This window comes from Eretmochelys imbricata, chromosome 6 (genome assembly GCF_965152235.1).
Source record: "Eretmochelys imbricata isolate rEreImb1 chromosome 6, rEreImb1.hap1, whole genome shotgun sequence".
NCBI classification, from domain to species: Eukaryota; Metazoa; Chordata; order Testudines; family Cheloniidae; genus Eretmochelys; species Eretmochelys imbricata.
The window spans coordinates 73,651,854-73,666,378 of NC_135577.1; the positions used below are offsets into that span (position 1 = coordinate 73,651,854).

Genomic DNA, 14,525 nt, shown 5'->3' on the forward strand with positions numbered 1-14,525 from the left:
CAAAATATAAAACAATAAAAATATATCTGAATACAATGTTTTCAGTTTTAACAATCTAGGATGTTTTTAGTCATATAAGTAAAGAATTCCCTCCCCCCCATTAATCTGTGTTTTAAGATAACAGTTCTCCTATAAGGAGATAGCAGAAAAAGCTTTAATACAAACTGATAATCTGGAATAATCCACCACTTTTAATATATGGTTTAAATACTCTCTGGTAAATTACCAAAGTATTATTACTCATATTTAAAGATGGATCTGTAATTAATGTGGCACTTTACAGTTATTAAACTGATCTCTGCGTGAGTCATTAATATCTTACCATTGCATCATACAGAATGATGTAGACTTGATTGAGTTTATCTTCTGGTATCCCACAGTGCAAGAGGATAGCTTTCAGTAAGGCAGTGTGGTTCAAGTAAATACTATAGTTTCTTTCCTAACAGAGGAAAAAATATCCTATGTTTTATTGGCATTCCAATATGTAAAATAGCTTTTCTTTTCTGTTTCTTATGACTAACTTTGAATGTCCCCATCACCTTAACTCCCGTCTGTGTACTACAGAACTGGCAGGATTTGTGCCATTTTGTGATACTTTTAATGTCAGGATTAAGAGACAAACTCTCAGTCACCTAAAAGAAGATAGCCATTATTTCAAACAGTGCTGTAACAATGTTCAATAGCATATACATTGCAAACAGACTGTTCATTGGAAGTGTACTTGAAAAAACTTTTTTCATTTACAGTTTATATTATACTGACCGAGTTTGCAAGTTTTATCAAAAATCAAAACTTGGAAATATTTCGTGTGTTGCAAGGTGAGAAGGTCTTTTTCTGGTCATTGTTGCCTGCATATTTCCTTATTTACACAATTCCCTCTCTAATGAAACAGCTTTTTATGGTTAAAAAATAAAAAAGACAATGAAAAACGTCTATTGGTCAAGGAGGTAAGATGAGGGAACAACCTGTAGTACTGGAAATTCTTGGATGATTTCAGAAATAGTGTAGATTGTTTCTGCAATAGGTAAAAAGCTGTTTCCACTGGAAGCGATGATGTCAAATGCACATTCTAGGAGTTCTTTGGGGTGACAGCGGTCTAACTTCCGAGGTCTGTATACACGCTCTATACAATATCTACAAAAAACACCAAAGAAGGAATCAATACAATACATTCAGTGCTGTCATTTATTCAGTCATTGTGTAGAAAGTTACATGTGCAACAGGTGAATATTAGTCCTATTTGGATGAGGCATAATTCCTCCCAGCCATTTTCTTACCTTTTCAAGTTTGATATATTATTTCTAGCTACAAATCTTGCAAAAGGAATCTGAAAACAAACAAAAAAAGTGGTTGAGACAAATATGCATAACTTCATTCTGATGTATGCTCCTCGGCTAATGCTTAATTATACATCATGCAGTTACATATTTATTCTCCCATCTGTAATAATGTCTCAGAAAATGTGTTTTTGTCACAGCTAAATGGTACTAAGCATCTTTGGTGTATTTTTCAGGAAAACGGTGTTCACCCTTTTTGTGGGGGAGAACTGAGTTTCTCAGTTATGCTGATACAGGAGGTATGTATTGCAAAAGCGAGTATGCATCTTGGTGTACTAACCAAGATTGTTTGCATGCTGGTAATAAAACCCTATTTCCAGGAACACAGAAGGAGATGATCAGCTGCCATATTCAGTCAATGCTTCTGTAACCAATACATTTTAGGAAACCACTCATTCCAGCAAAGAGATCAAAACTGTGGAGGCCCTTAGAGTATGGATAGCATTTAGTCTGATTCTTCCTTTAATTACACCAATGGTATCACACTGGTCTAAAACAGGGGTAACAGAGGCAGAATTAGACATTATAACTAGCACCATTGAAGGATGACACTCAAAAAGTCTTTAGCCTTTATACTTTTAAAAATTAGGGCTGTTGATTAATCACAGTTAACTCACACGATTAACTCAAAAAAATTAATCGCAATTAAAAAAATTAATCACCGTTAATCGCTCTGTTAAACAACAGAATACCAATTGAAATTTATTAAATATTTTTGATGTTTTTCTACATTTTCAAATATATTGATTCATATTACAACAGAATATGAAGTGTACAGTGCTCACTTTATACTATTTTTGATTACAAATATTTGCGCTGTAAAAATAATAAAAGAAATAGTATTTTTCAATTCACCTTATACAAGTACTGTGTAGTGCAATCTCTTTATCGTGAAAGTGTAAGTTACAAATGTAGATTTTTTTTTAACATAACTGCACTCAAAAACAAAACAATATAAAACTTTAGGGCCTACAAGTCCACTCAGTCCTACTCCTTGTTTAGCCAATCGCTAAGACAAACAAGCATGTTTACATTTACAGGAGATACTGCTGCCTGCTTCTTATTTACAATGTCACCTGAAACTGCGAACGTGTGTTCACATGGCACTTTTGTAGCCGGTATTGCAAGGTATTTACATGCCAGATATGATAACATTCATATGCCCTTCATGCTTCAGCCATCATTCCAGAGGACATGCTTCCATGCTGATGATGCTCATTAAAAAAAAAAAAAAGTGTTACTTACATTTGTGACTGAACTTCTTGGGGGAGAAGAAGGTAGGTCTCCTGTTCTGTTTTACCTGCATTTTGAATGCAGTTATTTTTTGTACATAATTCTACATTTGTAAGTTCAACTTTCACTATAAAGAGATTGCACTACAGTACTTGTATTAGGGGAACTGAAAAATACTATTTCTTTTGTTTTTTACAGTGCAAATATTTGTAATCAAAAATAAATATAAAGTGAGCACTGTACACTTTGTATTCTGTATTGTAATTGAAATCAATATATTTGAAAATGTAGAAAACATCAAAAAATTAAATAAATGGTATTCTATTATTGTTTAACAGTGCGATTAATTGCGATAAATTTTTTTAATCGCTTGACAGCCCTACTAAAAATATAAACTGGAAATTGGGTACAAGGTACTTAAATATGTAACTGACAAGCTGAAAATCTGGTTAATAACTAAGGCTAAGATTTTGTCACAGTTATTTTTAGTAAAAGTCACGGACAGGTCACAGGCAATAAACAAAAATTCAAGGAAGCCCATGACCTGTCACTGACTTTTACTAAAAACTGCTGTGACAAAATGGTGAGTGGGGAGTCCAGCACCCACCGCTGCTGCCGCTCAGGGTGGCTGGGAGCTGCAGGGGCCCCGCTGCCCGTGGAGGCCAGAGCTCCAGGACTGGCGACTGGGAGCTGAAGGGACCACCCATGGGGCTAGGAGCTGTGGGGCCCCAGCCACAGCTCTGAACTTTGGGGCCGCCCCCTGTGGCTGGGAGCTCCGGGGGCCCCTGCCATCTGCAGCGGCTCAGAACTACAGGGTCTCCTGGTGGTGGCTGGGAGCTCTGGAGGCCCCCCCTCACTGCTGCTGGGAGCTCCCCGCAGTAGCTGAGAGCTGCAGGGCCCCACTGCAGCTTCAAGCTCCAGGGCTGGCAGCTGCGGCAGCCCCTGAAGCTGAGAGCTCTATGGCCCCTGGTTGACAGGTGCAGCCCTGTGGCCTAGGGGCTGAAGCAGAAAATGCCACGGAGGTCTCTGGAAATCACGGATTCCGTGACTTCTGTGACATAATCGTAGCCTTATTAATAACTATAGAGGAGTCAAAGATAGCAGAATGCCGTAGGTGAAGTAAAAGACCAGCTGTAGTCAAACAGTGCATGTTTTGTTGATCTAAGATGATTAGCAGCCTGGATTTTACATAGTAGATATTATGGTGAGAAAAATAATGCACATGAATTCTTGGAACTGTCATGTAGCCATGATACACAAAGGCTAATAGGCATGGTATGCAAGACTTGGTGAAAAGTGAATACCTCCAGATGATAAACTATTCAAATAGTCTCAACAAGAAGCTGACCATTCTTGAGTAAAGACAAGACATTATCGCATGAGAGAAAGAGGGCTTGTAACTGGAACGGGGGGACTGCACACAGACAATCTTGGGGATTCCACAGAGGAGCCTGTCTTTTCTGCTGTAACCTTCGCAGGCAAAGAGAGAGATTTATCCATAATATCTCACAACCTACTGACAAGATAATCTTGTAATATGCTGTCACTTTAGGTTTAGTGCAGCTTCCTTTCGTATCAGTTTCTGTAAAACTACCAACAAAACCTTTTGTTTAAGCCAAACTGAACTGGGTATCTGACATCTCTGGAGCTGTGGCTGAAGAAAACAATCTGTGATCTCACTGGAGGCAGAGAAAGGTAAAGATAACTTGGTTGGCATACCAGTTCATCAGTACATACTGCAGTCATTCTCTGAAGCAGTACTACAGAATGTGCTTCCTGCAACTGAATGCAGTGGGTCTTTTTCCAGCTGACCAGAAGGAAAAAGGGGTTGTTGCTCTTTTCAGGAACACACTCTGCAGGGGTGGGAAGGAAGGGGAAAATTTACCTGGACAGAGCAGGGAGGAGCAGCAAGTGGTTGGATCAGGTGGGTGACACTGCTCAGAGGTGGGGGTATGTATATCCTGGAGAGTTCTGGAGAAGTCCCCTCTTGCAGCAGTTGGGCTGTGGGGAGGCATCCAAGCTAAATGTTGGTGCCTCTTCGTGGCAGGTGTCCACTGCAGGTACTTGTTACAGCAGGGACAGAGTTCTATGATAAACTGGCTTTGGAGGGGGATTTAGGAGAAGGCATCCCCTTAAGGGATGGAGGGTTGGGATTCCTAATGTCCGATACAGCAGGGAGACAACCCCTCTCTTTTCCAGCCCCCTTTCACACTCACAGGAGGGGAGGGTAGCAGGTTTCCAGAAATGGGCTGGGACCAGGCTGAGAAGGGGAAGGGCTGACAGCGGTCCTTCCAAATAGGCAGAAACAATTATGAAAATAATGATGTCCTTCACTGTATTCCCAGATATGTGAAGTTTGAATAAATTTTCAGCCTAATTAAACCACAGCCATTGCAGGGGTGCTGTACCAATTTGTATAGTGGGAGTGCTGAGAGTCACTGAACCAAACTGTAAACCCTGTATATGATGGAAACCACTTCAAGCCAGGGTGTGCAATAGTGCTCCTAGTTCCTATGATCCACTGCCTCCTGTCTTTCTCCTGCTGTGGCCAGGACAATGACTACTGAGAGCAGTTGTGAGTATATAGGAAGGTAAAATTACCAAATAGGTAACATAGGCAGCAGCCACATTAGGGCGATGGCAGTTACACACACAGTGTAAAAACAATAAGGAGTCCGGTGGCACCTTAAAGACTAACATGGCTACACCCTGATACTTGACACATAGTGTTGGCAGATTTCTGAAGAGGAAAGGAAGTGGGATGTTGTTATTCTCACTGGGTCACAAGTGCGAAGGAAGGGACCGTTAAAAAGTGAGTTACCAAGTTTTTTCCCTCACATGTGCATAAGTGAAAAAAAAAATCTACAACACCGTCATCCACTATATTTGTAGTGTAGCATTTTTTCTTAAATTTGTTTTTTTAAGAAGTGTTTAAGTATGGAAAAAGTAGCAATGTTTTTCAATACTCAGTGTACTGCCACTCTTTGAGTAGTTCATTTTTGTGACTGGTGTGATGCTGACACTTGGAGACAAATGCAGGCACAGTTCTGACTGGACACACTCCTTGGAGTTGTGGGTGAAATCAATTATGATGCAAAAAAGTAAAGCACACTTGCAAAGGTTACTTTTTTCGAGTGGCCATTTTTTCTATCCTCTATCATTTCTGGAAATGTCATCAACTCAGCATAGAGGAGAAAGATTGGCAGTCAAGGAAAAAAGAAATAGACACTATACAATCAGATGCCTGAGTGTTGGGAGAAAGAAGTAGAAGACTGTGCCTAAAATTTGGTTAGTGAATGAAAGAATCATAGAAACTAAAACATTCCCCAAACCTACTAGCTTAAAGTATAAAGGGTATACCACTTACCCTGAGATCATAAGGAAGCATCAACAGCATCCCACTGTGATCCATGAAATATGAAGCTTCATTATGGTCATACAGTTTCCTATTTCTAGGCATTAGCAGTGGGGTATGCAGCTTGATAGCTCCTATGCAAAATTGGTAAAACACAATTCGAACAGAGGTCACACCCTCTTTTCAGAAGCGATTAAAAAGAAAAAAAAAATCAAAACTCCCAAGTGTATAAGAATCTAAAAAGTAGTATTTGTTTAAAATCTGTTACCTTTTGAAATAGATTAATTTTGGGGTCTATGAATAAACTGATATACCTAAATGTTGCCTTTTAAATTTTTTTTCTTGGGGAAGGGGAGGAGAGGGAGAAGAGGTGTGTGAGGATAATTACAGAATCCCAAGACTAACTTCATACCCTAGACAGAATTCTGAAATCATCATCAGTTTTACCTCCCACTTCAACCTCCAGCTTCCACAAAGGCTTACAAAAGGACAAGTAAGAGTCTCATTAAACTTGTCAATACTATTATATTTGTCAGGTATGATTGCTGCTAAGGAAGGTGAGCTGAGGATCCTTCTTCCAAAGTACTGAAAGGCAAAGTCTAGGAATCTCACAGAGTGGCCCACATGGCAGCACAAAAGTTTACGGTTCAGTTGCTGGGCTAATGCTGTTAACACCTTTGTTTCTTTTTTTAAAGCCATCTTTAAAAATGGGTTATCAGAAAAAACAACTTTGTAAAATACTACTTTTTTCATTGTGTGTTTTTGAAGTCACAGCTGCTGCCTTTAATGACTAGAGTAATTTATATTATCTTTTTACTACTGGATGTCCATACAAATACAGGACATCCAGTTGGATTATTTTCCGACTCACATATAATCAATATTATTGTCAAGTTCCAATGAAGAATTTTTATTACTTGCTATAATACGTGAGTAAGAACAAACCCAGCTTGACCTTAAGATACCTGGATTAAGTCTGCAGGGCTAGAAGTTAGAAAATCTTTTCAACTGTAAATGAGCAAAGTTGATCTGGAAGTCAGAGAGACTTGGAACCTCACAGTACCTTTGTTACAGAGTGTGTGGCACATTTCAGATACATTACCTGTCTCTAATCAGACCTATAGCCTATAAACCTTATAACAATATAAATACATCAAAACCTCCTTCCCTCCATCCTGAAAATATTTGTTTCAGCTCTAAAAATACTTTTGAGCAAATAAGCGTGTACCCATGAAAATCTGTACATGTTGATTCAGCTACAGCAAGTGTAAATATTAGAGATGTTTCCCGAAAACAGAATATTTTGTGAAAACCTTTAGATTTCTCCTGAATAGTCGGTTTAAGAAAATTTTCAAAAGTATGACATGCTTTAAATTTAAAAAAAACTGTAGCCATTTTTTTGTTTGGCTTAATGTGGTCTCATTTTCTGGTTGCCACTGATTGGTCAGTTTAGCCATATGATAAGAGCTGATCAATTTTTTCCCCATTTCAAATGTTTAAAAAATTCGATTTTTGCTTTCTGGAAATAATTTAATGGAAATTTCAACAAGCAATTGTTATAATGTGACTGAAAAGGTTTCAAAATTTTCCAACATTTGTATGGATTCTTCTCCCCTCCCCCCCATTTCTTTGAACTAGCCTTAGCAAGTTTTATCTATCACTGTCTTACTATGGTCTACATATTAACCTAAAATAATATTCATATAGAATTCCCTACCCTGAATAAGCTCTGAAGTATTGGTCATTATAACAAAATCATTTAGTTTAAATTCAAAGACAAAAGATTTACATGGACTAAGATTTGAAATCCTCATCATATTCCATTTATGGTAGATTAATAATTGAGATTTGAAACCAGTTTCTCTTTTGGAAGCCAAAATGAAGGTCAATGTTCTAAATACACATCTATCATCCCATGCAACCTTGGGATTAGTTTTTTAATAGTTAAAACATTTCCCCATCTTTCAAATCCATTCAATACCATTTTCTGAGTGAGGAAAAAACAAAAGGAACAATAACATCTGAACATAAACCTACCATGTCTTCTAAAGATCCGGCTGACAGTCTCACATACATGCTGCTGTATCTTCGCTGCTCGAATGGAAAAACTACCCTGAAAACAACCACCACCCCAAAATAAGGAGCACTTAAGTATATTCAGATACAGAAGACATCAACATATAAATCAAATGACCACAGCAAACCACAATGAGCACTGTATACAACATAATGTCCTTATTATTTTCACACATAATCAGTGTATAATGGGAATGTTAATAGTTAAAAAGTGCAACAAAAAGAAGGAAACAAAACACATTTAGAACAATCATTTTTAAGTGTTTTAGGATAACAGAGAAAATCTTGACTGCAGCCATTGAAAGTGATTGTCTGACAGGGTAGAAATGGCTGTTGCCCCAAAACAAGAATATTTTACTGACACTTAGATGTGAGTATCATGACTATTATAATAGCTAAGAGTAAGAAGCAATCATATGCACACAGGTTTGTGGCCATTTGTTGCCATAGCCAAATTTAGTTTAATTCTTCACTAAGTATGTGAAACTCAAATGGGGAACAGGATATAAATTAGGTTGAAGACATCAGATCAATGGTATTAAATTATCAGGGACGCTAAGCACTGAGGTAAAACATTATGAAGCACGGGTTTTGAGCTGAGTCACATCTACATTTTCTTGGTTGGAGTTATTAAAAATCAATTTTAAACTAACTTTCAGCATGTCGCTGTCATAGGTGTAATCCATTGCTGGAGAGATGCGTTGTGAAAATATCTGGCCCATCATAGTCCGGTAAGCTTTCCCATCTACATTTGCTAAGGTATGATGAAGCACTTCATGAAGTTCCGATTCCTCCATCTGGGGTGGCGGGAGGTGTTCACTTTTTAACAGCTCCACAGCAGTTGGTCGTGCGGCAGGATCATGGCTCAACAGCCAAGTAATAACTGATCTCTACAAATTAAACCAAAATATATTACGAATTTAACTTCTGTTAGAAATATCTCATGATATGAATATCTCAGGAAGCGTTATCAGTTACATTATCATGTCAGTAAGATACTCATGTATTGAAAAGTTTAGATACTATTTGAATCTTGTGAGAAAAACTATTCTTTCCTCACTAGTTCTGAATATCTTTAACTGGGATATCAACAGAGTAAGAATTCGATTATCCCTAAAAATGTATCCTCCTCCTGGCAAGACTCTTGGGACACTATGTAATGATTTCATAACAGACACAAAATGATGCAAAAACTCAATACAATGTAAAGTAAGATACTAAATACTATTAATTTATAGAAGATATACAGGTAAAAAACATGCAATAAGGATTTATAAAATACAGATATAAAAGCAGGAATCTTACTGGCTAATGAAGATTCCATTTGCTGGCTATTTAGTATAACTTCAAGTATTGGGATTCTTTTAGTAAAGTGCTGCAAAAAAATAAATAGGGATGGTGTCCCTATCCTCTGTTTGCTTGAAGCTGGGAATAGGCGATCACTTGATGATCACCTGTTCTGTTCATTCCCTCTGAAGCACCTGGCATTGGCCACTGCCAGAAGACAAGATACTGGGCTAGATGGACCTTTGGTCTGACCCAGTATGGCCATTCTTATGATGCTCTAACGAAGAGCCATATCACTGTTCAGCAGGGCAAAGCAGCCAGAAAGCTGGTGTTACTGGCTACCCAGGGACTCTCCTAATGTAAAGAAAATCTCCAAATGATGTACAGGAGAATATGGTATCTCTGCAGCACCCCACTCCTGGCCCATGGAGTAGAGGCATGGTTGAGAGAAATAAGCTATAAAAAAACTTAAGATAGCATTTGAATCCACTAAGCTCCAGCTGTCCACAGCTGTCGGAGTGGGCCACTGGTGGTCACTGCCCCGGACACAACTTATAGCTATCATTTCACTTTACAAATCTTTTTTTCTACAATACATCCCATTATGTTTGAAACGAAGAGTTTTCAAAGGGTTAAATTAATTGCTGTACAGTGTAGCTTCAGTTTGTCTGAGCCTAGAGTCAAAAGAGTCCTTCAGAGTTTAAAAGGTATGCCGATGAACTCTGCAGTTTGTTAATCCATTATGACTGCTCTCAGGAACTTTGTGTTTTAAATATATTTCAGTGTCAGTTGTATTAATTGCTTTAGCCTTTTGAGTTTTCTTTTTTACTTTGTTCCAGTGTCATGTGATGACTTGGCAGAGATTACTAATTTAAAATGAAGTGAAAAAATAATCATTAACATTTCTTAACAGAGAACACCTAATAATTAAAATGTCTATAAAATTACCTGCTTTTCATGTTTCACTTCATCAAAGTCTTTTGGAAATTCAATAGTAGGCTAAAAAAGATAAATATATTTGAATTAGAATAAGGACGCAAACTTGAGCAAGCTAGCCTTATTAAAACATGTATATATCAGAAACAGTAAGTCTACATATTTTTATTACTCAAAGCAAAAAAATTTAGTTAGCTGTTATAGTTAAGATTGCCAAGACAGTGTTCTATTATTATTCATAAGCATTTGTATGATGCTTTGTAACACACAGGATAAGAGTTTACAAGATACAACCATGGCCCCATACCCTCTGTGTGACAAGTTGCTGGGTGTGAACCAGGAAGGACTGATTGACCTCTTGATCTAAAAGCTTAAGCCTCTGATTCTTGTGCTTCCATTAACCTAGAGGCAACAGTTTACTCAAACCAAATACATAGTCCTGTCACTAGAAGGGGACAAATACCAACCACAATGGGTTAATGTGGTTTATACAGAAAACCCCAATTTTCTTCACGTGACAATTACGTATTTTCCTCCATTTAGCTTACTATGAAAAAAACCTTCAAACATTTGGTTGCACCATAAAACATATTCTTAATATTTTGAATACTTTTTCCTTCTCTATTACTCAATGAAGTATTTGATGGAGACCTTCCCCTCCCACCTTCCCCAACATTTATACATACTTTTCTTAGTTGGCTGAGAACAAAGATCCTTTCTGATGCAGTACTCATGGGATGGTAAGACATCTCAAAGAATATTATACCCAGACTGAAAAGGTCAACTTTCTAGGGAAGAAAAAAATAAAGTAAGTAGTAAACCTAACTGCAAGAGATGTGTTTCTGATCCATGATAATAGTAACTTATCAGCAGACAAAAATGAACATATTTTCCATTCTATTCTAAGTACTTATATGGCCTCCATTACTACAGTACGTGAGTGCTTCACGATCTTTAATGTACTTTATCCTCACCACACTCTCATGAGGTAGGTAGGAAGTACATTTTATTTTGAAAACATTCCTATTTAGAAAATATTCTGCTTATACACAGCACCAAATATTTCTTCTCTCAAACAACACTTGTAAGAAAACAGGATCTTTGTTTATCTAAGAATTTATCTACTCTTGATACTTGTTCTCCATCTTAAGTCCCTAGAAGGAGCTGCATCTTGTCTTCCTTTGCAAGAGGGCTCTTCTGTGCTCTGAGAAGGACTTAGTTGCCCTCCCTCAAAAGAAAACGTCTGCTTTTTTTGTTCTCTTTTTATGTCGCTTTGTGTACAATTACACTGCTGCAGTCTATTTTTGCCCAACCCTATTAGCAATTATATTTTCACTTTCTCAAGCTAGTGGTTTGCCTATTCTTTAGCCTCATCATACATTCTCATAGTTTAGTCCTACTAAGTGAGTGATTAAAGTAGGCAAAGGACACAGTGCAAACCCATTTTTGGACATGTAAATTTTTTCATATGTAGATATCAAGTCTAAAATGGAATTATGGGAAAGATATATTTCGCTGAAACCTATTTTGGTAACGAAGCATTTTCTAACTAGCATGACTAAAACTATAGACCACATCTCAAGAGGGACCAGTCATCTGCAGTTCTCACTAATTCCAGCAAAAGTTGCAGCACCTCTCAGAAAGTAGCCCTATAAAAGTTAGAGGATTTCAGCAAGTACTTTGGGGCTGCTTTTAAGAGATGATTTTTCACCATAGTACATTATTAACCCCCTCCTCAAAACCTTTTTTTTTTTTTTTTTGGAATATTGATAAATAGTCTTCCCTAATTCTCGAGGATTTTCCTTAATGAAAATACATCAGTTAATAAAATTGGCTAAATTTTGGGCAATGAGTCTATTTTGTCAAGCTTTTACAAAACCTAAGACAAACAGAAACGTTTCCATGAATTGTTTTTTTAATTGAAATATAAACACAATTTTTGAACAAATATTCTCCTGCAGTGTTTTAAACCCAAATGTGACAGCAGTGTGTGCTACTGCTTGTGAAACCAAGTCAAACATTTGGTAAAATCGTTAAACACAAGTCAAACTGGCCAATCTATGTTTATTGTCTAATCTGAGAGAAATGCAAAAAAGTAAACAAACAAACACCAGTCTCTAAAAATGCCTATGCAGTGCACACTGCCAGCAATGCCACAAACCTGGCATGCGGCAGGAGGGCAGTTTCACCTTCAAGTTTCAAATACCAAGTGGAATTGATCATTATCGGATACTGATGCGTTAGGTCCAGAAAAATCATAAATTTGTAGTTATGCACTGAAATCATGGGGTTTTAACTGTTTGTGTGTAGGTAACCTGACACAGAAATGTCTATCTTTTAGTTAAATTTTCTAGTTTAGCATAAAAAACGCGCCAAAAAATCATACAACACTAGGAGTCTAGTAGATCAGTAAGTTGGGACCATTTTACCTCACTGAGAATCCCCCCTACCCCTCCAAATATAAGCTTCATCCTAACACTTGAGAGAGGTGTTACAATATACAGAATTATCTTTTCGGATTAAGAATGTGTATTGTTACAAGATGAATGCTAATACTGCTATAGGTGAATCAGCTACACAGCAAAAAACAAAACAAAACACCACACCCCTGTGGCAGCGAGTCTCAGGCAGATCAACTGACTTGGGCTCATGGGGCTCATGTGTGGGGCTAAAAATAGCAGTTTAGCTGTTCAGGTTTAGGCTGAAGCCTGGGCTCTGAGACTCTCCTGTCTCACCGGGTCTTGGAGCCCAGGCTCCAGCCCAAGTGGGAACATCTACACTGCTGCATTTAGCCCCATAGTATGAGCCTGAGTCAGTTGACGTGGGCTCTGAAACTGCCGTGGGTTTTTTTCTGCTATATAGATATACCCACAGTGGCTGGCGAGGTTCAGTTTTCAGCCTGAAAGTAAATTTTATTTTGTGGAAAAAATGGTTTTGGCAAAAATAGAGGCAAGGGAGAGACTCCAGAGGACTGGAAAAAGGACAAATATAGTGCCCAGCTATGAAAGGGGAAATAAGAACAACCCAGGGAATTACAGAGCAGTCAGCTTAACTTCAGTACCCAGAAAGATAATGGAGCAAATAATTAAATGAACACCTAAAAGATAATAAGGTGATAAGTAACAGTGAAAGTGGATTTGTCAAGAACAAATCATGTCAAACCAACCTAATATCCTTCTCTGACAAGTTAACAAGCCTTGTGAATGGGGGGAAGCGGTGGATGTGGTATATCTTGACTGTAGTAAGGTTTCTGATACTGTCTCACATGACCTTCTCATAAACAAACTAGGGAAATGCAACCTAGATGGAGCTACTATAAGGTGGTTGCATAACTAGTTGGAAAACCATTCCCAGAGAGTAATCAGTGGTTCACAGTCAAGCTGGAAGGGCACATCGAATGGGATCCTGCAGGGATCAGTTCCATGTCTAGTTCTGTTCAATAACTTCATCAATGATTTAGATAATGGCATAGAGAGTACACATAAAAAGTTTGCGGACGATACCAAGCTGGGAGTGGGGGCTTGCAAGTGCTTTGGAGGATAGGATTAAAATTCAAAATGATCCGGACAAACTGGAGAAATGGTCTGAAGTAAATAGGATGAAATTCAGTAAGAACAAATGCAAAGTACTCCACCTAGGAGCACATACAAATGGGAAATCACTGCCTAAGAAGGAGTCCTGCGAAAAGGGATCTGGGGGTCATAGTGGACCACAAGTTAAATATGAGTCAACAGTGTAACATTGTTGCAAAAAAAAAAAAAAAAAAAAAAAAAGCAGCCATCATTCTGGGATGTATTAGCAGGAGTTTTGAAAGCAAGACACGAGAAGTACTTCTTCCACTCTACTCTGATTAGGCCTCAACTGGAGTATTGTGTCCAATTCTGGGCACCACATTTCAGGAGAGATGTGGACAAATTGGAGAAATTCCAGAGAAGAGCAACAAAAAAGATTAAAAGTCTAAAAAACATGACTTATGAGAGAAGAGTGAAAAAATTGAGTTTGTTTAGTCTGGAGAAGAGAAGGCTGCGAGAGAACATGATAACAGTTTTTAAGTACACAAAAGGGTATTACAAGGAGGAGAGAAAAAATTCTCCTTAACCTCTGAAGATAGAACAAGAAGCAATTGGCTTAAATTGCAGCAAGGGTGATTTAGATTGGACATTAGGAAAAACTTGCTAACTGTCAGGGTGGTTAAGCACTGTAATAAATTGGCCAGGGCGGTTGTGGAATCTCCATCACTGGATATTTTTATGAGCAGGTTAGACAAACACCTGTCAGGGATGGTCTAGATAATACTTAGT

The 14,525-nt window shown here is 37.9% G+C and overlaps 1 protein-coding gene across 1 annotated transcript in view; it reads right to left on the reverse strand.

The window, feature by feature from the left end:
- The window catches only part of EIF2AK4 (eukaryotic translation initiation factor 2 alpha kinase 4), a 77,510-nt gene that overhangs the window by 15,004 nt on the left and 47,981 nt on the right, over positions 1-14,525 (reverse strand). Inside the window, exons 19-26 of the mRNA XM_077818913.1 lie at positions 10,911-11,012; positions 10,237-10,287; positions 8,655-8,891; positions 7,963-8,038; positions 5,938-6,059; positions 1,278-1,327; positions 966-1,134; positions 323-439 (exon numbers count right to left, since the gene is read on the reverse strand). Of these exons, the coding sequence (XP_077675039.1) occupies positions 323-439; positions 966-1,134; positions 1,278-1,327; positions 5,938-6,059; positions 7,963-8,038; positions 8,655-8,891; positions 10,237-10,287; positions 10,911-11,012 (924 nt within the window). The remainder of the gene's footprint in view (positions 1-322; positions 440-965; positions 1,135-1,277; positions 1,328-5,937; positions 6,060-7,962; positions 8,039-8,654; positions 8,892-10,236; positions 10,288-10,910; positions 11,013-14,525) is intronic.